This window comes from Neolamprologus multifasciatus, chromosome 12 (assembly GCF_963576455.1).
Source record: "Neolamprologus multifasciatus chromosome 12, fNeoMul1.2, whole genome shotgun sequence".
Classification (NCBI taxonomy): Eukaryota; Metazoa; Chordata; class Actinopteri; order Cichliformes; family Cichlidae; genus Neolamprologus; species Neolamprologus multifasciatus.
Window position 1 is genome coordinate 12,938,650 of NC_140450.1, and position 22,222 is coordinate 12,960,871.

The 22,222-nt window shown below is 42.3% G+C and overlaps 2 protein-coding genes across 2 annotated transcripts; both read left to right on the forward strand.

Annotated features, from left to right (window-relative positions):
* Positions 1 to 79: 79 nt before the first annotated feature.
* LOC146506582 (chondroitin sulfate N-acetylgalactosaminyltransferase 1-like) lies at positions 80 to 12,404 on the forward strand. The gene is made up of 10 exons (XM_085179911.1): positions 80 to 1,224; positions 3,293 to 3,881; positions 3,955 to 4,055; positions 4,158 to 4,336; positions 4,484 to 4,700; positions 5,172 to 5,273; positions 5,739 to 5,920; positions 9,689 to 9,783; positions 9,865 to 9,946; positions 10,549 to 12,404. Exons 2-10 carry the CDS (start codon positions 3,519 to 3,521, stop codon positions 10,827 to 10,829), a joined length of 1,602 nt encoding a protein of 533 aa, XP_085036037.1. The 5' UTR covers positions 80 to 1,224; positions 3,293 to 3,518; the 3' UTR covers positions 10,830 to 12,404.
* Positions 12,405 to 14,620: 2,216 nt separating this feature from the next.
* Positions 14,621 to 21,978, forward strand: LOC146506583 (phospholipid phosphatase 1-like). Its single transcript, XM_085180391.1, has 7 exons — positions 14,621 to 14,759; positions 14,947 to 15,134; positions 17,432 to 17,583; positions 17,683 to 17,963; positions 20,984 to 21,041; positions 21,135 to 21,311; positions 21,396 to 21,978. The coding sequence occupies exons 1-7, from the start codon at positions 14,734 to 14,736 to the stop codon at positions 21,519 to 21,521; spliced, it is 1,008 nt and encodes a 335-aa protein (XP_085036517.1). The 5' UTR covers positions 14,621 to 14,733; the 3' UTR covers positions 21,522 to 21,978.
* The last annotated feature ends 244 nt before the right edge of the window (positions 21,979 to 22,222 follow it).

Here is a 22,222-nt window from a genome sequence, read left to right on the forward strand (position 1 = left end):
TTTGCTTTTAACTTGAGAAAACTCTTGATTGTTTGTTTTGTTAATACTAGACTTATATTTCAGAAACAGTTGTTGTTATAATTTATTGAGACTTTGGATTTTAATTGTCGAATACCACAAATAACAACCAATCTATGTTTCTCACCAGCTTGCAGTGACATCTAGCCATGCAGATAGTTTTTCCTGAATCTTTTTTAGACTTTGACTCTGTCTCCGAGACTCCAAGGTGATCAAAACTCAGTACAAAGCAAATTTCAGTTAATTCTAAGCAGTATTCACTGACGCAGGCAACATATGTTTATATGGAATGACTTGCTTGATATTCCACGAGTAAGCACCCATGAGACTGCTTTACGATGAAAGACAAAAACAAAAAAAACAATGAAAAAGTATGAACAAAAGTGTGTTTAACAGTTTTTTTCAAGAGTTCAAAATCCAGAAAAGTGTGACTAAAGCAGGTGAAAAGAAGGTGTTTGGATCGGGTGAATTAAAAGCAGTGAATCAGACAATGTAACAAGACTAACTAAATCCCATCTATTCTGTGCCTGAGTTTAATTTTACTTACATTACAATAATGGAAATTTCAGAAACACTATTTAAAATATTGATGAAAAAAGAGAAAACTTAAATATCAAATTGAAGTAACTGCACTTAGAAAGAAAATCTATGAGCAGTAACGAATCAGCAAACTTCAAGCCCATAAGGAGTCTGACCTCAGGAGTTGACGGCTGAATGAAAACAAGGACCATCTGTACAGTGTCTCATTAAATGTGCAAGACCCCATCCTAATGATGGGACCGGATGGGTACCTAGCTACTTCCCTCACAGCAGCTTGCAGGTGGCAGAGCATCGAAGTCTGAATGGCATTCTTTACTCTGTTTGCCTTCTAAGTAGTCTTAAGGGTGGAGCGGAGCCTGGGAAGAACTGAAAGGGAATTAAGGATGAAGACAGATGGTGTGAGATCTTGTAGGGCAAGTAGAAGTATGAAAAGTAATAAAAGGGTAAAGGCAGGAAGAGAAAAGAGAGGAGGTGCTGGAAAAAGGTGGAGACTACGAGGAAAGAGGAACGGAGAGAGGAGGTCCTCAGTTCAGTTGTGAAGGCACTTCAGTCCTCTTTTTTTGATAGGGCAGGGAGATGTTTTAATGTCTCCACACATTTTTAAAGTAAAGGAGACAAGCTGTTTAGGACAATAGACGCCCTATCATAACTTCCCTTCAGCAGAAGGTGAGTGCATTTCTTTCATCTTTTTTTTTTGTCTTTAATTGCAGATTTATAGTGAAAACTTTGCTTTGAGGTCGCATTTCAATGTTTTAGTTATAAATGTGATGATTTATTTACTGCCAGAAGGTGGATGAAAGCTTTATGTGAAACAGATGAAAGACTTTAATAGGAGCATTAAGAGAGAGAGATTAAAGGCATGACTGTAATACTAATTTTAAATGGAAGTGAGATTGTAAACTTTTTAACTTGTAATTACTTATATTAATTATACACAGTTTCTAAAGGTCAACATATTATGATCTCATACCTACATGTATGTTAACACATAGCGCCTGGATGGACGTGCAAACATAAGTGTCTTTCATAAAATCAGCTTCTACCTGAGTTATAAAGAGCCAACTGTGCTGTGAATAAACTGATTATGGCAGCACACACACGCACGCACGCACGCACACACACGCACACACACGCACACACACACACACACACACACACACACACACATACACACATAGGGTGGAGAGAAACACACAGAGAAATGCTTGTTTCTGTCACTTCCCACTTTCGGGGGTTGTGGCAGTCAGGTCAGAGTATTTCTCTTTCTGTGCGTCTTACAGCAACCAAACTAAATCTAACCAGCAGTCCAACAGCAATGAAACGAGGCCATGTGCTGTGGACTAGTAACAAAAACTCGCACTGAAGATAAAAACATCAAGATTTTCCTTCATGATTTTATCTTTTGGTGCTTTTTTTTTATTTTTATTTTTTTTATATTTTTATCTATCGACTTGTTTTTTGTCTACTTTATCTGCTGCTGGCACAGGTTTGTCCAGAGGTACACAATCTGCCTCCTTAGATCTGTGTTTGCTTTGATGTTTTACATGTACAGATTTTATTTATACCTCTAACCAACTCTAGGCTAGGGGTATAAAATACATCATATTTACATAAAATACATCTTATTTTATAAGACACTTCAACCTTCAACAATCCCCTTAGACGTCAAAGGTCATTAGGATGATTGTTTTTTCCAGCATTTTCTGATGGCAACTTTGTTTGAGGATTTGTTGCTGCATGTTTCAGGCTGGCATTGGCCTTCGTATTCATCTGCATTAACTTTGGTGAACTTCAGCTTATCTTAAAACTAGTATTTTCCCCTTCCCTAGCATTAGTTGTACTTTATATGGTGTTACACGTCAGTCAGCACGTTGGCCTTTGAATGTTAGTTAACTCCTAGCACTGCTTCACAGAACTGTGATTGCAGCTGTAGATGAAACTTGTACATGGCCATGTTACAGTGTTGTTTGGCCTTTTTGTGGTGCTGGCCATTAAATTAAGATGATAAGATGTTTTCATAAGTTGTTGTAGGTGCATAAAGGTAAAAGACAGGTAATTTTATCCCATGGCTAGGTGGTTGCGAGGTAATATGATGGCATCATAACATTTCATATTGTTAAGGGCCGTCAGAGGGTTAAGATGTACTTGTGTGCCAACTTTAGCTGTTCAAGTTCTGATCAGGTAGATGGGACTAGATGTGTTAATGGCCAAAGAAGCAAACACACAGACAGCTTTCTGTAGGAAGATACTGGAACCTTTGTATGTTCACAACCACTAATGAAGGTTCATATACCTCTTCTTCTTTTGACTGGCCCAATCAGAGGTCATCACAGCAGGTCATCTGCCTGTATCTAACCCCGTCTACAGCATCTTCCTCTGTCACACCAGCCATCTGCATGTCCTATTTCACTACATCTATGAAACTTTTCTGCAATCTTCCTTTTTCCCTCCGACCTGGCAGCTCCGTCTTCAACATCCTTTATCCAACATATTCCCTTTTCCTCCTTTGTACATATCCAGTCCATCTCAGCCCTTGCTTCTCTAACTTTGCCTCCAAAATGCTCAACCTGAGCTGATCCTCTGATATGCTCATTTGTAATCCTGTCGATCCTGATCACTCCCAGTAAAAATGCTATCATTTTCAACTTTGCCATCTCTAGGTCTACCTCCTGTTACTCTAAATAGCCTAAGTGATTGAGAACAACAACTTAAAGTGGTATATTTTTCATTCTAGTGATTTTCAGCACTTCAAGACAAACAGATTTGTTGAAAACAAATGACCATCCAAACCACGTGCCAAGATGCTATCTGAGGATATGAAAGAAGGGGACATCACAAGAAAAGCGGAGGACTAAAAGCCACATGTTTTAATTTATCTTTAGGAACAATGGGTCACTTGTCTTTTCCTAGGTGCATCTTTAGCCTTAAGTGTTTAGGATTTCCTTAAAAGACAATCCACCATGTTCAAACGGTGGCTGATGGCCCTGGTGGCCCGTGTTGGCCTCATTGTGCTGACCCTCTGCTGTTGTGTGCTGCTGCTGTATCTCCTGGCCTGCAAACCTGTATCTCACGGCAGCCAGCAGTCTTTGCCATGGTCTGGAAGTGCCACCAGTAAGGAGAGGTACATGGCTTTACTGCAGGAGAGGGAAGACTCTCACAGACATTATATCAACAGCCTGACAAAGCAAATAGCCCAGCTGAAGGAAGCTCTGCAGGAGAGGACGCAGCAGCTTCAGGAGTCCCTGGATAAAGCTAAAATCAAAGGGATCCTACCTCAGGGTTTGGAGAGCCTGCACAAAACCCCAACGCAGTCTGATCTGAAGGTAGGACAAGAAAATAAATACATTTTGTGTGACATTATAGCTGTAGTAGTAAATGCTACATGATGTCCTCCAGGAGTTCTTCCGCTCCCAACTGAACCAGGCAGAGGTGAACTCAGGTGTGAAGCTGCCCAGCGAATATGCACTAATTCCCTTTGACACTTTCACCCTGCAGAGGTAAGTGGGACAGCGGCGCAGCAGGAGCCCCCAGGAGCGCTGTGTAGCACTTAAATCGTACCTTATGTTGGCTGTTAAGTGGGGTTTTGTTTTTTCATCCAGCGTGTACCAGCTGGAAACAGGGCTGACCAGGCATCCAGCGGAGAGGCCTGTGAGAAAAGACCGCAGAGATGAGCTGATAGGGACTGTGGAAACAGCTCTGCATGTCCTGAATGGACCCAAGCATCACACTGACAACATCAGGAGAAAACGCACATTCTCCCCTTCAGACTTTATCCAAGGTGAAAAAGACCTCAGGTTATTCATTCATGTTGTACACACAGCTTCATACACTGCATTAATTTGTTTGCAGAGAGCTAAGAAATTGTAGGAAAATAGTGGCCCAATAAAACAGAATGCATATCATGATGCTTTCTGCTCCATCGCAGGGCTGACTCGCACAGAGCGGGACAGAGGAAGCATTTACGAGCTGACGTTTAAAGGTGATAGTCCACAGGACTTCACGCAGCTTGTACTCTTCAGGCCTTTTGGCCCCGTGATGAAAGTCAAGAGCGAAATTGTGAACACGCAAAGCATCATCATCAACATCATCGTACCTCTGTCCAAGAGGGTGGACACATTCAAACAATTCATCAAAAACTTCAGGTAACATTTAGAAGTAAATTAACAAACAGGCACCCAGTAAACATACTCCACATGGGGCCACAGTGGAAAGACCCCAGTAGTGCTCGGAAATGTGGTGAGGAGTTGCTCCACATTTCATGCTGGTTCCAGGGCCACAGTGGGCTTGGCCATAGAAAACCCATATAAGGGCCCCAAAGGGCAAAACTGCTGTGGGGCTTGTGTTTAGACACCAACTTGGGGTCCACGTGGAATAAGTGTGGGTTTGCCCTGGCCTCACAGCCCCACAGCTACCCACAGTGGGGGATTTTTGCTGTACATCTGATCCCAGCACAGACATCTGGAGATACATCTGGAAACCAATAAAACTCATTGCCTTTTAGTAAGGAGACAATGCACAGATTTAAAGACGGCCCTAATTTAAAAAAAGGTAATTTTCAGCTCTCTGTTTCGTTGAAATTTTCCCACATTTGTTCATATGTCTGTTACATTTAGAGAGGTATGCATCCAGCAGGACGGCAGGGTTCATCTCACCGTTGTCTACTTTGGTCGAGATCAGATAGACGAGGTAAAAGCTGTGCTGGACCAGACCACTAGGTATGTACAGACCATTTCATAGTTCACTCATCATCTAATTTCTAATATCTCATGTCTAATACTGATCGCTTGCAGATTAGTCCACAGTTGTCTATAACGCTTAAATTTGCAGGAGTTGGAGATTTTTGCATCAATCAGTTATAGTGAAATTGTGACGAGACTCTACAGATTTATGACTCTCATGATAATGTGCACTTGCAAGAAAAATATTAAACTCCCCTTGTCTCTTCAGTCTTAAGAAATGTGTCTGTGCTCGGGCACGAGTGTTCAACGGCTGCAGGCAAACAAAAATAAGTTCTGTGAGGCTTCTGCACCTCCAGGGATACACACATGCTGTGGCTGTGCAGGCTATTGTGGTGTTATCATCACAGCTTGTACATATATATCTGCAGGCTGCAGAAATATTAAGACTAATCAAACATCCATGAAAGTCCTCCTGTTTTCTTTTTCCGTCTTTCCCCTCAGAGAGACTCGGTTCAGGAGCTTCACGTTGATCCAGCTGAACGAGGAGTTTTCTCGCGGCCGGGGCTTAGACGTGGGTGCCAGGGCTTGGAGGCGCAGCCAGAACATTCTGCTCTTCTTCTGTGATGTTGACATTCACTTTACAGCTGATTTCTTAACTTCCTGTCGTCTCAATGCAGAACCTGGTGAGAGTCCCCCCCCCCCCCCCCCCCCCCCCAAGTGGTTCCTGCAATCAAGAATAAGATAGCTTAATGAGAAACTACAGCTGATGGAGCAGATAAAATCAGTTCCGTGGGTGTTATTAAATATTGTGGTTGATTAGATCTCAGGCTGAAGGTGAGCGCTTTCCTTTGAGCTGGTCTGTAAAGTCATCAACATGCAATATAAACTGTTAAACATTTTCAAGCACAGAGTAGTAAGTTCTCATATAAGGTAAACGACAGGTTCTACTTACAATGGTTACACTGAATTTTATGCAAACGGGAAGACCTGTCCCCCGACAGTCACCTTGAAATGCCTCAGGGCACTTATTTAGCTCCACTTACAAAACTGCATGTATAGAATCACAAGTCAAATCTGGTAAAAGGTTAACTGACCCAATTAATATTTAAAAATGAATTTCCCCTTGAAACACTTCTTTGACCATCTTTGTGGTTTCAAAATTACCCCACAGTTCAGTAAGGAGAGATCCCTTTGCAGAAGTGAACATGATTTACTAAGATAGAGAAATTAATTAAAGTATTTGGCGATTAGACTTAGATGACCCATCATCTAAGAATCAGGTCTCTCACATCATCTCACAGAATCCCAGCAGTGCTAGGATTTAGCACAGGTGGTGAAGATTAAGACTGAGGCTTGAATGGAGCACTGACTGAGGTGTCTGTGAGGTGGAGATGGGGAGGAGGTGGGTTGCATGAGAGTCTGGCGGGGATGATAGCAGTGAGCAGAGATTTAAGTCACGGAGAGTAGAGGCTGATTGACTCAAAGAAGATGAACAAGAAGATGACTGGACTGGAGTAATGATGTCAGTATTGAGCCTAACAGTGTGGGAAAGTGGTAGTGATGTAAAGACACAGAGACACGGGGCCTAACGCCCAGGAAAGCCAGCAGATGAGTGATTACAGATCCTCCTTATTGAACTTATGCATGAGCTTCATTTTTAGTCTTACTGGGACACTTTTTGCCACTGTTAGCAAATTTCTTTTCACCTAGGTTTTTGGGTGGTCTCCAAAAAGCTTACCTGCGCCATGTGACACTTCAATAATTTGCTCTGTTGAGCAGGTAGAAAGAATATCTTGCATTTTTGGACAGAATATAGGTAAATTATTGTGGCTGAATCCAAAAAATAAACTGCTACTGTACTGTGTCAGCCAACAACATTAAATTCTAATTTCTATCAGTATCTTTAACACCTCGTGGTGTGTGATTATTAGCTGATGGAGATTCAGTGTCACATCTGCTCTTGCTGCTATGCAACGAGCAGCACGGTCCTGGCCTCATAAATTATGGCCCAGCTCCACTGAACAGGCATCTGCCAGAGCTAGCATGCTACAGGTGTCTGCACTGTCTGTTCTGAAAAATCACATGGGCACAGCTATCAAACAAGAAGAGGCAATAAACAGGTTAAGGTAAATAGATTTGAAATTTTAAAAAATGGCAAATGGCCTGTATTTGTATAGCGCTTTACTAGTCCCTAAGGACCCCAAAGTGCTTTACACATCCAGTTACACACTGGTGATGGCAAGCTACATTGTAGCCACAGCCACCCTGGGGCGCACTGACAGAGGCGAGGCTGCCGGACACTGGCGCCACCGGGCCCTCTGACCACCACCAGTAGGCAACGGGTGAAGTGTCTTGCCCAAGGACATAACAACCGAGACTGTCCAAGCCGGGGCTCGAACCGGCAACCTTCCGATTACAAGGCGAACTCCCAACTCTTGAGCCACCATCACCCCATGTCTAAAGTTTTTCAGATAAAAAAAGTTGTTTGATTATCGATTTGGCTAATAAGGACAAGATTTACAAACGTTGACCCTTGGAGATTCATAAGCTCTGCTGGCAAAATTTCCTTTTTTTATCCACCGTGTAAGTAACAGTCAGCTTACACGGGTGTTAACTTTTAGTAAATAAATGATTGATGAATAGTCATTACTGTCATTTTGGGGGGTAACAGAACTCGTGTCTGCTTTGAGAAATATGAAACTTTTTAGATTTTGTCTCAGTCTTTGTGGCATTTCTGATATTTCTGGAAGTTTGTTAGCAGTCTCTTATTATAGAACTGAAGTGTGATTCTTTCATTTCTTTGTTCAGGCCTGCTGGTTATCGCTTCCCATACCAACCACACAGTTCTATTCTTTTCACTCCAATGAAACCCTCTGTTGCTGCCAGTAAAGAAAAATCCATCTCTCCCCTCACTGCCAAAGTTTTTTTTTTTACAGCAAAAAAACCGAGAGTGAGAGAGACCCACCGGTCACCAAGTGTTAAAAATAGAAAATGTGCATGCTACAGCTTGAATCATTAGGTGAAATATTAAAATCATTGTTTTATTAGTGTTTTACACTTCCTGTTTTTTGTTTGTAGAAGTGTGACATGTTTGGTGATGCTAAAAAGCTGCACAATCAGATTACTAAGAAATATTATATTATTTGTAATATTACTATTACTACTACATTACAATTATTAAAGCAGATCACATTTTGAAAAGATTGTTATATAATTAGGATTACTTAATTATCTCTTTACAGATGGTCAGTCAGTGTTGGGAAGGTTACTTTTAAAATGTATTCCATTACAGAATACAGAATACATGCCCCAAAATGTATTCTGTAACGTATTCCGTTACGTTACTCAATGAGAGTAACGTATTCTGAATACTTTGGATTACTTAATATATTATCATGCTGTTTACAACTACATGAATGTACTATTGCTGTGATTTATTACTGTTACTGAAGGTCCGCGGCTCCAAACCGTAGTAAAGGGACCTCTGGCTAATACGGTGGGTTCTGTGTCGGGCTCGTAGCCGAAAACTAGCTTTACTTTGTTATCTGGGTCAACTTTGCTAGCAAGAGACAGAGAGAGGCGTTGAAAGGCTGCTCCAACGGAACTTATTGTTTCGGAGGAAAACACGAACACAGCGTACAGTCGAGTCTTAATAGCTTACTTACAACTGGGCTCGTCAGGCACTCTTCTTGGCTGCAGTGGTTATTATTGTATTTACATGCTTCCAGCTCCCGTTTCTGCTCGATGACAGCTCGTACTTTTTCTCCCTCTCTCGCTCACAGACACATAACGGGTATGGCAGTCCATTCTCCCTGCAGCACGGACTACACTGCCTATGATGCTACATTCTTTAGAGCTATACCTGTAGCATTCTGCCTATTAGCTTAGCACAACAACAACAGGCGCTCTCTCACCCAGGAAACATGCAGAGAGAGAGGGTCGCCATGTAACCATGGCAACCGTAACGCTGCCACCTGGAACAACAGAACGTAGCTGTCAAACAAAACCCAAACAGTCCTGACCCGCCACAATATGAAACAGGGAAGTACCGCCGTGTAATCCATTTATTTCAACAAAGTAACTGTATTCTAAATACCACCTTTTTAAACGGTAACTGTAACGGAATACAGTTACTCATATTTTGTATTTTAAATACGTAACGGCGGTACATGTATTCCGTTACTCCCCAACACTGTGGTCAGTTTTAGGATTATGAGCTGCTGCAAGAAAAACCATCTTTTTGAACTTTGTTGTGGGGGTTTATTTATTTCCATACAGAGTGCAGGAAATTCATTGTTTGAGTTCAAGGTAATATTTATATGAGATTATTTAAATTAGATTACATACTTTTGTAATACTATATGCTATATAAAATGCACATTAAATGACTGTAAATGTTTTAAAGTAACCTGTCACAGGATTCAGTGTGTCTGTTTAAACTGTTCTTGTAGGTAAGAGAGTGTACTACCCAGTGCTCTTTAGCCAGTACAACCCATCTATCATCTACAGAAATCAGACGCTCTTGCCTTCACTTCAGCAGCAGCTGGTAGGTTAATACAACACACAAACAGCTCAGTTTCAGCAAATGTCATCCGGAGGTGATTTCTGGCTGCTCCTCTTCCCTCAGGTGATAAGGAAGGAGAGCGGATTCTGGCGTGACTTTGGGTTCGGCATGACATGCCAGTACAGGTCTGATTTCATCAACATAGGTAAAGACAGATATATTAATTTCATGTGAAGGAACAGAATAAAGTTAAATGTTACTGCTCAACTAAAGATAAGCCTTAAAAAAAAACAACTAAAGTTCAGGGTTAACAAAACCCCTCAAATTTATTCACAAGAAACCCTTGCAAAATGTTTTTCTTTTAAATATGTTAATTGTTAATTTTTATCTTTTAGTTATTTATTTAAAAGTTATAATTGTTTCCTTTTTACTGCCAAATGACTTTGATTTGGTAGCCTCATGCAGTGGAGCATTACAAGATAGCAAACCAGAGATTTTTACATAGTAATATAGTAAAAATGTCAAGTTCATTTTTATAGAATGTTAGAAAAACAGGTTTGATATTTTAGGTTAGATATTTCTTATACATATAAATTATCTGCCGAGGAGCTTAACTGCTTTTCATTTATGTTAAAATAACCAAAACTGAACTTTACCTGATTAACCAGTTAATTGACTAGTTATCTTCAGATCTGCTTTAAATTTTGGTTGATTGGGCTGTTAAAAAAAGACAGTCATGGGCAGTAGAAGTCAAATTAATAGCAACTTCTTGATTTAATCCAGCCTTGGGATTTTTTCTCCTGTCAGGTGGTTTTGATCGCAGCATCAAAGGTTGGGGCCTGGAGGACGTGCACCTGTACAGGAAGTACCTTCACAGTAAGCTGATGGTGATTCGCTTTCCATCTCGCAGCCTTTTCCATTTGTGGCACGAGAAGAGCTGTGCAGATGAGCTTCCTCCAGACAAGTACAAGATGTGTATGCAGACAAAAGCCATGAGCGAAGCTTCGCACAGCCAGCTGGGGGAGCTCTTCTCCAAACAAGAGATTCAGGTTCACGCTCAGAAACAGATGAAACGAGGAACTTCATGAGAGAAGTTAGTTTATATAATAAAAACATTATAATTCCCTAATAAAGAGGATGTTTTGTGATGAGTTCATGATGAGATTCATGTTATGTTTTGTGTTGATAAAACTGAGATATCTTATCTGCTTGTCTCCTGTGTGTTTTTTCCTTATCTAATAAGTTTCTTTCGGCATGATTACTGTAAGTTTCTTCAGCAAAAGACGCGATGACAAAAAACATCTGTTTGTTGAAAGGACATAAAGAACCTGAATCACATGTTTCATTTGAGTTTTTTAAAGCGAAAATTAAAAAAAAATTAATTATTATTATTACCAATAAAAACTTCTATACACTCTCTCTTAAGATTTATTTTTGGGCTTTTCAGCCTTTATTTGACAGTTCAGCAGTGAAGAGTAGACAGGAGAGCGACCTGGGGAAGACACACAGGATATGGGTGCTGGTCAGACCCAGCCCACTCTATGGCATACAGGCACCTGCTCAACCAGCGACCTAAACTGCTGCCCTGTAGCACAAGCTGAACTGCCAGCATTAACTGTGTCTTTGTTTGAAATATTTTATTTTTCTCCCCATCTTTTTTTTTCCTTGATTTTTTGAGTTTGGCAAACAACTTTAAGGTGCTTCTTCTGATCTTTTTTCTGATCTTTCTTACTTAACCATCTTAAAAGGAAAGAAAAAAAAAAGGAAAAACAGGATTTGTAATTAAGAGTTTCGCTAGTTAAACAGGATTGACAGATCAAAACATTTTATTTTATCCAATGTTTTGCAAAACAGGGAAACCAAAACATAAAATATATCACAAATAGTATTAAGATAAATTATAGGCAACTTAACCTGACTGAGGGAGAAAAAAACCCCAAAACAAATATGAGAATCCATGAAGTCTATGAAAGAAATTCATACTGCAGACTGCTGTCATATCCAGTTATAGCCCCATTTGCTTACGGTCAGATCCAAAGGCCCTGGTGCTATAACCACTGATCTCTGTGGCCTGTCATGAAACAGATCTGCTCTCTCTCTGGTCCTCATTTGCAACACCTTATTGCCATAGCTGAACAGCATTCTGTGTTGTGTGGTTGCAGGAGTATTGCTGGTCAGTGTGAACTTCACGTGATCTTAAAAGATGAACCATGGGAAACCTGTCAGACCTGTTCTGCTCTGTTTAACTAAACATTCCTATATGTTGGGGAAAAGATTTATAAGGGTTGTCTGCAGTTTCACTTACCTTTTTCACAGCGCTCTGCATTTAATCATTAGCTGTTATTAATTTCCGGCTCTTTTCCAAAGTGTGTCTTTTATCCTGTCTCACCCCTCCCACCCCCAACCAGTCACAGGGAATGGCTGCCACTCCCTGTGCCTGGTTCTGCTGGTGATTTGTTCCTGTTTTTTAACAGAACAAATCTGTTGTGAAATATAAATAAATTTGAATGAAACTGAATCTGTTCTGTGGCCCACCAGGGAGCTTAAGCATTGTATTTTTCTTCCTAGTAAGAGTGAGGGGATCTTGCTTGTTGGAGACCCTGATGTCTATCTGTTTTCCTTTTCTTTGTTTACTTACTTTAATATTTTAAAGTAGTTATAAATAAATGTTTTGTAGAGGTTTTTGTAGCACCTCTTGCACACGTAGGCTTTTAAGCAAGAGGTTGCAACACCTCATCTTTAAGAAAAAGGAGCATCCAGGAAATTAGGAAATAATTTATAATGCTTTACAGGGATGTTGTGTGTATCACGGCAGCACAAAGCTACCATGTTTCTTGAAAGATAAGAATTTTTTGTAATTTTACAGCCAAAATGACAAAATAAGCCCAGGCAATGTTTGAAATATGTGGGTTTTAAAGGGTTAAGGTGAAATAAGGCTTAGGGTGTAATGACAATTGTTACCGCTTGCGATCAGACTGATTTATTTTGTTTGGTCAGGTGAGTCTTTGCACTAAAATACAGATGGTATTTAAAAATTACATTAAACTGCCAAATAAATATACTTCAACACTGCTGGAAACAGGGGAAACTCTGTAAACAATGTGATCCTACACAGATTGATATTCCAGTAACACTGCGAGGAATCTTGGAGTCGTTTTTGACCCAGAAGTGTCCTTCAATGCACATATTAAACAAATATGAAGGACTGCTTTCTTTCATTTTTGCAATATCTCCAAAATGAGAAACATCCGGTTTCAGAATGACACTGAAAAACTAGTTCATCCATTTATTACTTCTTGGCTGGACTACTGTAATTCATTATTATCAGGATGTCCGAAAACTCCCCGAAAAGCCTTCAGCTAATCCAAAATGCTGCAGTAAGAGTACTGACAGGGACTAGAAAGAGAGAGCATATTTCTCCTATATTGGCTTCTCTTCATTGGCTCCCCGTTAAATCCATATTCAAATTTAAAATCCTTCTCATCACATACCAGATCTTGAATAATCAGGCTCCATCTTATCTTAATGACCTCATCACCCAATTAGAGCACTTTGCTCTCACACTGCAGGCTTGCTTATGGTTCCTGAGTATTTAAAAGTAGAGCCTGAGGCAGAGCTTTCTGCTTTCAGACCCCTGTCCCATATCCCGCTTCTAGTTTGGATTCAGGAGACAGAAATCGCCTCTACTTTTAAATTTAGGCTTAAAACTGTCCTTTTGGACAAAACTTTTACTTGGGGCTGGATCGGGCGACCCTGAATCCTCCCTTAGTTATGCTGCAATAGGCCTGGGCTGCTGGGGGATTCCCATGACGCATTGAGTGTTTCATCTGGAGTCGCCTTTTTTACTCACTATGTGTTTATGCACCGCTCTGCATTTAATCATGAATCATTATTAATCACTGGCTGTCTTCCACATTGCGTCTTTGTCCTGCACATGCTGTTTTTTTTTGTTTTTTTTTTTGCTCCTCTTGTCACTTAACAGAACAGGTCTATTTTAACTTTGCAAAGTTCCTATTTAAGAAGCAATTTTGGTTCTGGGTCCTCCCCAACTCCTGAAAGTGAGTGAGGGAAATGAAGAGGCAAAAACTATCCCTAAAGCTCCCTGCAGTTTTCCAAGAAAACCCCAAAACACTAAACAAGGCAAACAGTACAACGCTGTATGTTTGAGGAAGAAGTATTTCCCATGTTTTGATCCAACAGGAAATGTGTTTTGGTTTTCTTTCAAATGCTACACACACTCAACCCGAGGAAGCTCCCTGAAGCAGCATCAGATCAATATGTTTGACCGATTAGGCCTACGGAAGCTCTCTCCTATTAATAGCAGTGGCGTTGAAACCTCATTACAGCTCCTGAGGGAGGAGCAGCTCTGTATCGGCCCATGACTGTCGCAGAGAGCACAGGCACGCCATAGGTCTACGATTCCTATTACCGCTTCCACGTTGAGTGCTGCCTTCAGGCATCCTTCGGAAATTCAACAAAATGTTTCCAAGGGCAAAAAGAGATTCTAAACTCTTCGTGGTGTTTTCTTAACTTAACAGGTCTTTAGTCTGTTTGCGCCTGTCTGTATATTTTTACTTCTTTTGACATCCTGTTAATTAAGTAAATAACCTGTCACCAGTTGGAACTTTACAGATTTGCATTAAACATCCCTAAAACCGGTTAAACAAATTTTCATCTCTATTGGTTTTTGTTGCGATTTAGGTCTCAAGCCCATCAAAACTCCTAAAAACAGGAGGGGAGGAAACATTATTACAAACATTATTTATATATGCTGATTAATTATCGACTTAAATTGTCGTTAAAATAGCCTAATTCGATTCTTATGTATTGGTAGGCCTGAATGGCGGATTAAGCAAAATTACATATTTTCCCAGCTGTCAGTGAAGGCATCTTTAATCACAACTGGAGAGAGGCGCTTGTGTCACAGCGTCACCGGTAATATTTCATCTGGGGACTGGAGGGTATTATGAGCCGAAGAAATCCCGCTGAGTTATGATGGTTTGTGAGCAGCTCAAAGGGTGAGAGGCTCGTCACGTGTGTGGTGGTGTTTTTAGATTAGATTTAGCCTTTAGTTAAGTGTCTTCTTCTTCTTCTTCCTTTTTTAAAAACTCCCAGAGTATATTTTACCTCCCCGGTAGATTTAGAAGCTCCTTGGCAGTTCCAGGATAATGACCCTGGTGTGTTTTAATTTTCTGGACTGAGTAGCGAGACATGTGCAGCAGATAGGCTGCATCTCGTCACTCCAAAAAGCAGCCGACGGCCGATCAGCAGCCGAGACAGTCGGGACTGTCCATTTATTCTAAAGGCAGAAACCCCCAGAGCAAGAAGGAGCAACATGTTTGAATCCACGGGGATCCCTCTCATCGCGCTGGATATCGCGTGTCTTATCCTGGGTATGTAAATCAAATTCTGTCCCAGCCTGAAGACTTGTAAACTGTTTATTCATCGGCTACCAATATCTAACAAGTTTGTTTCGTAGGATTTGTTTTTACATCAAACTGAATTTAAAGGAGTGATCTGTCAGAGAGACGTTAGATAAAGTTGATGTCAAAGCAAATCTATTCAAATGGTATGGATATATATTATGTAAATGCTCATGGGAAGGCTTGAGGTTTAGGTAACCTGGCAGGAAGATGGAAAAAGGGCGATAAAGTCCCACCCTGTTCGTGTTTCCCGAGCAAAGCCGTATTTTTAGCCCACTGTTTGAAATGTAATCATAGCACAGAGCCTGGTGCACGTCTGCGAAAGGGATCCGACAGTGCTGAGTTAATCATGCAATAAAAGACAATGACTGGAGTTTTAGTGATAGCTGTAAAAGCCTTGAACCTTGTATCTGGGACACTCACTTCACTTTGATAGTTGCCGTGTTTGATAAGGACAGATACAGGCAGACACTCAAGCCCTTCCCTGTGATTACAAGGCACTCCTGCTTCACTGCTTAGTCAGGGTCTTGTGGTTGACTGTGCAATGCTGAGTCGTACATGTCATTGCTTGTTTTGTTTTGGAGCTGGCACCAGTCAGACTGGAAAAACTGAGTCTCTGATGTTTACCCTGTTTTTAATTCTTAAACAGAACTTATAATTGAAAGAAATATTGAAATCCATTTATTTACGTGAAATGAGTGAAATACCTGCATTTAAGGTGTACTGCAGTAAAAGCATCCATGCAAAACAGTAACAATACTGGATGAATCATTGTATAAGCAGCATTTGAAGGCTGTGTTAAAAGTAGGACTGAACAACTCTGTGCACTGATTACAGAGGTTTTTTTATTTTTTATTTTTATTTTTTTTTTACAGTTATCAAACAAACAGATGTACAGTGTTCATCTCTGAAATAACATATAAGGTATTATGGTCATACTTCAATAAGGTGCATGTGTATATATAGTCTTATATATCTAGACTACATGCAGGCCTGTGAAAAACTAACTACACCCTTCCTGCTTCCTAGGAATTAAGATGGTAAGTAGCAGCCTTGTGCTGCTAGTGAAATGCACTTGATTAATTGCTCATCAGCAAGGGTGAGCATATCTTTAACAGCAGAAGTTTTGTCATTCTGCTGCTCTGGAGCAATCAGTTGCATGTAGACACATTGGCAATTTACCATTTACATTGCTCAAGTCTTGGAGTGAAGTGGAGCTTCTGACAAATTCACCTTTACGTCAAACTGTGAAAATTCTCCCAAAATCCAAGAGCTTAGACTCTTAGACTCTCCAGGTCCAATTTAGCATGTTAAGCTCTAAAGTTCACGATGGTGGGGATCCCAGTTTAGCTGACTGGTTGAGCAGGGGACCATATAGCCAGGGGACCATATAAATCCCTGACAAAGATTAAGATGTTTGTACTAACTAACTAAAATTAAAACAAAACAGTACACTTTTAAACTGTACTGTACTTTTAAACAGATTTCAACCTGATGTCAACAAAGAAGACAGAAAATGAACAAACTAGTTAATGAACTGGTTCCTTATTTTATTGTTTGATTTGCGTAATTAAAATGTCTGCACGATTATACCTCATATGTCCTGAACAGTAAGTTCAAGTTTATTCAGGATTTCAGAACGATTTACTTTGTGCTTCAGTGACTCTATATTTGGTCATTTAGCCTAAAAGCATCAATACCAATGATTCCTCAGTCTTCATGTTTGGAAATACGCCTGTTATTGCAGTACTGTTTTCAGTTTAGCCAAGAGACGGTGCAGTTTTGTAATGTCTAAAGAAGCCACAGGGGAAGGGAAGAGCACAAGTCAGAACACGTTTCATATGTTATGGTGTTTTCTGTACAGAGTAACATCATGGGTTCAGTGTTTAACGCTAAACATGTGACTTATATGCCAATAAAAATGGTCTTCCTGCTGTATCACAGATTTTCCTGGTTACTTTTTGAAAAATGTTTTTGCAGTAATTCAAGGCCTCAGGCAGTTAATTATGAAATAGTATGCCCTTTTTGGGGAGAGTACAAAGGAAAATCTCACAATGAAGAAGTGTTGAAAGTGTCTCTTCGAGAAGAAAGATTGTTTGTGTGATCCAGACAGATCATGTTTCCTGTGTCTGAATCATAACACTTTTTAAAGCACTGTATAGCAGCAGCATTGCCTCTTCACTCCCTGTGTTGGTATGATGCAAATATTAATGACATAAGATGAGCTGAAACCTGAAATTGTTCCATTTGCTCCATTTTATTTTTAGTTGGGCTTCCATTTTTTATCCTTACCCCGAAACACAGCCCTTTCAAACGGGGTTTCTTCTGTAACGATGAGTCCATCAGGTACCCCCTCAAAGAGGACACCATATCCTACCAGCTGCTGGGAGGAGTCATGATCCCCTTCACACTGATTGTAGTAAGTCAGGAGTATTCTTCTACAACCAAAGCCTCTTATTTTGCCTTTGGTCAACATGTGTGACTATTTTTTCCCCCCACTTTTGATCTTTTTCCTCAGATCGTATGTGGAGAGTGCCTTTCTGTTTACCTGTCGCGCGTCAGGAACCAGTCTTTGGGGACCAAGTATATTTCATGTCTTTACAAAGCTGTGGGGAGCTACGTGTTTGGAGCTGCTGCCAGCCAGTCTCTGACGGACATAGCCAAATACTCCATTGGTCGTTTGAGGCCAAACTTCCTGGCTGTATGCAACCCGGTGTGGGACCGTATCAACTGCAAAGCTGGTGGATACATTGTGAACTTCACCTGCAGTGGCGATGAATTTCTGGTGGATGAAGCCAGGTAAAGATCCTGAGCACAAACCAAATGAAACATATTTGATTTAATGTGGTGTGATAGTTGCAGTGGATTTGCCCTATATTTTTTTGTACTGTTTAGCATTTGCTGTTTACAAGTGAGATATGAAATACACCCACATTAATAATAATTACTGTGTACAACAGCCTCTCCGTGAATTGCTACCTTATCGTGGTGGAGGGGTTTGTGTGTCCCAGGGATCCCAGGGGCTATGTTGTCTGGGGGCTTTTGCCCCCTGGTAGGGTCTCCTACCAGGTCTCCATGGCAAATTGGTCCTGGGTGAGGGACCAGACAAAGAGCGATTCAGACGACCCTTATGAGAAAAACATAGAGGGAACAGTTTACCCTGCCCGGGATAGGCTTATCGGAACCTGGAAGGTGCTCCACCTGGAGACTCTGTTGTCCTACTGGGAGACTTCAATGCTCACGTGGGTAACGGCAGCGAGACCTGGAGGGGCGTGATTGGGAACGGCCTCCCTGATCTGAACCCGAGCAGTGTTTTGTTATTGGACTTCTGTGCAAATCACAGTTTGGCCATAACGAACACTTTGTTCGAATATAAAGTGTCCATAAGTGCACGTGGCACCAGGACGCTCTAGGCCTCAGGTCAATGATCAATTTTGTAATCGTATCACCAGATCTGCGACCATATGTTCTGGACACTCGGGTAAAGGGAGGGACTGAGCTGTCAACTGATCACCACCTGGTGGTGAGTTGGATCAGGTGTCGGGGGAGGACACTGGACAGACCCAGTGCACCTAAACGCATAGTGAGGGTGTGCTGGGAACGCCTAGCAGAGGCCCCAGTCCGCAAGATCTTCAACGCACATCTCCGGCAGAGCTTCAACAGCATTCCGAGGGAGACTGGGGACATTGAGTCTGAATGTACCATGTTCAGCGTCTCCATTGCCGAAGCTGCTGCATTGAGCTGTTGCCGCAAGGTGGTTGGTGCCTGTCGTGGTGGTAATCCCCGAACCAAATGGTGGACACCAGAGGTGAAGGGAGCCACCAGGCTGAAGAAGGAGTCCTATCGGGCTTGGTTAGCCTGTGGGACTCCGGAGGCAGCTGACAGGTACCGACAGGCCAGGCAGAATGCGGCTTGGGCAGTGACTGAAGCAAAAATTCGGGTGTGGTAGGAGTTCGGAGAGACCATGGAAAAAGACTTTTGGACTGCCTCGAAGAGATTCTGGCAAACTGTCAAGCGTCGCAGAAGGAGAAAGCGGTGCTCTACCTGCACTGTGTATAGTGCTGGCGGAGTGCTGCTGACTTCGACTGAGAAAATTGTCGGACGGTGGAAGGAATACTTGAGGACCTCCTTAATCCCACTGACACGTCTTCCGAGGAGGAAGCAGAGTCTGGGGATGACGGGGATGACCCGCCAATTTCCGGGGGTGAGGTCACTGAGGCATTTAAACAACTCCTTGGTGGCAGAGCCCCTAGTGTGGATGAGGTCCGCCCCGAGTTCCTGAAGGCTCTGGACATTGTAGGGCTGTCCTGGTTAACACGCCTCTACAATGTTACATGGAGAGGGGCAGTACCCCTGGACTGGCAGACCGGGGTGGTGGTCCCCATCTTTAAGAAGGGGGACCGGAGGGTGTGTTCCAACTACAGGGGGATCACACTCCTCAGCCTCCCCGGGAAAGTCTATGCCAGGGTGCTGGAAAGGAGAGTTCGTCCGCCAGTTAAACCTCAGATACAGAAGGAACAATGTGGTTTTCGTCCTGGTCGCGGAACACTGTATCCTCTCAAGGATACTTGAGGGTGCATGGGAGTTTGCCCAACCAGTCTACATGTATTTTGTGGACTTGAAGAAGGCATTCGACCGTGTCCCTCGGGGTGTCCTGTGGGAGGTGTTGCGGGAGTATGGGGTGTCTGGCCCATTGCTACGGGCCATTCGATCCCTGTACAACTGTTGCAAGAGCTCGGTTCGCATTGCCGGCAATAAGTCGGACTCGTTCCCGGTGGGTGATGGGGGCTGCCGCCAGGGCTGCCCTTTGTCACCGATTCTGTTCATAATTTTTATGGACAGGATTTCTAGGCGCAGCCAAGTGGCGGAGGGCTTTCACTTCTGTGGCCTCAGAATCTCATCTCTGCTCTTTGCGGATGCTGTGGTTCTGTTGGTTTCATCGGGTGATGGCTTCCAGCTCGCACTGGAACGGTTCGCAGCCGAGTGTGAAGCAGCGGGAATGAGTATCAGCACCTCCAAATCTGAGGCCATGGTTCTCAGACGGAAAAGGGTGGAGTGCCCACTCCGGGTCGGGGATGAGTTCCTGCCCCAAGTGGAAGAGTTCAAGTATCTCGGGGTCTTGTTCGCAAGTGATGGGAGAAGGGAGCCGGAGATCGACAGAGGGATTGGTGCTGCAGCCGCAGTGATGCAGACGCTGCACCGGTCCGTCATGGTGAAGAGGGAGCTGAGTGTAAAAGCGAAGCTCTCAATTTACTGGTCGATCTACGTCCCTACCCTCACCTATGGCCACGAGCTGTGGGTAGTGACCGAAAGAACGAGATCGCGGATACAAGCGGCGGAAATGAGCTTCCTCCGAAGGGTGGCTGGCCTCTCCCTTAGAGATGGGGTGAGAAGCTCAACCATCCGGGAGGGGCTCAGAGTAGAGCCGCTGCTCCTCCATATTGAAAGGAGCCAGCTGAGGTGGTTCGGGCATCTGACAAGAATGCCTCCTGGGTGAGGTGTTCCGGGCATGTCCCACTGGGAGGAGGCCCCGGGACAGACCCAGGACACGCTGGAGAGATTATATCTCTCGGCTGGCCTGGGAACGCCTTGGTGTTCCCCCGGATAAGCTGGAGGAGGTGGCTGGGGAGAGGGAGGTCTGGGCTTCTCTGCTTAGGCTGCTGCCCCCGCGACCCGGCCCTGGATAAAGCGGAAGAAGATGGATGGATGGTGTACAACAGGACAGTTTTAGACACTGATTATGACAGAAGGACTTAAACATAAAAGGCTGATTTTTTTTTTTTTCTTCTAAATTTCAATTTCTCATTTATTTATTGTAGACTGTCCTTCTACTCTGGTCATTCATCCTTCTCTATGTACTGCATGCTGTTCCTTGTTGTAAGTATATATTGTCTTTAATACAAACTGATTTGTTGCTTTGTTAAAGAGAAGATACTAAAATCTTTGGTATTTGCTCTCTTGCTACTGTAGCTATACATTCAAACCCGGCTGAGGTCACAATGGGCGAGGCTTTTGCGTCCCACCATTCAGTTTTTCCTGATTGCTACTGCAGTGTATGTGGGTCTATCTCGGGTGTCCGATTACAAACATCACTGGAGTGATGTGCTCGCTGGCCTTCTGCAGGGCGGTATAGTGGCTGCTCTAACAGTAAGTTTCATGTTATTATTCTTTTTTAAATATTTCTAGTACAGTTACAATACTAGAGTACTAACTTTCTCACGTTTCCTGCAGGTTTTCTGTGTCGCCAACTTCTTTTCACAACCAGTGGAGCCAGTGGTGACACAGGCGGAAGAAGCCTCACATGCCAGTTTACAGGACAACCCTTCCAATGGGAACCACTATGGCAGCACTGACTGAACATGAGGCCCAACAGACAGTACAGTGTGGGGACCTCTATCCTTTAAATCCATGGAACTGAAGAATTTGTTTTAAATTGCTGTCCGTTTTTTGTGTGCATGTCTTGAACACGTTTTGCCACCATGCAGTAGCCATTGCAACAGCCTGCAGGCTTTAGCTGCTACCTAGTGTAGCCATGAAACTTTGGTCACAGGAAGAAAATGCACTACAGAGGATGAGACTTGCATCGCAAAAGAAGCATGACTTCCTGGCGAGTTTTAGTTAAATCCAATATAATGCTGTTTATTATGCAGCCGTAAAACAAAACACAGCATGTTGGGTTTAAGTTATTTTTATGTTTTAATTTACAGTGTGAGCTTCTGGAAATGTGGTTACTCTTGCGTATTGGTTTAATGCTACCATCATGAATGAATGGAATTCCTTTTGCCCAGAATATAAAGAGTGTCTGTGTGTGCACTGCAAGCAGGCGTTTAGAGGCCTGAAACCTGTGAATAAGAAAACCAAGACTGCCCTTAAAATAGAGTGAACTGAGAAATCTTGTGCTCATCTTATGTTTATTTTTGCCTTAGAGTTTTGCTGCTACCTGCTGTTAAGTAATTTTCCCAATATAATTTAATCTATGTAAAATACAGTTTATTGACTTTTTTTTTGTTTCTTTTATAGATTGTATAAATTGCTGTTTCTGTCCACATTTAAGCTTT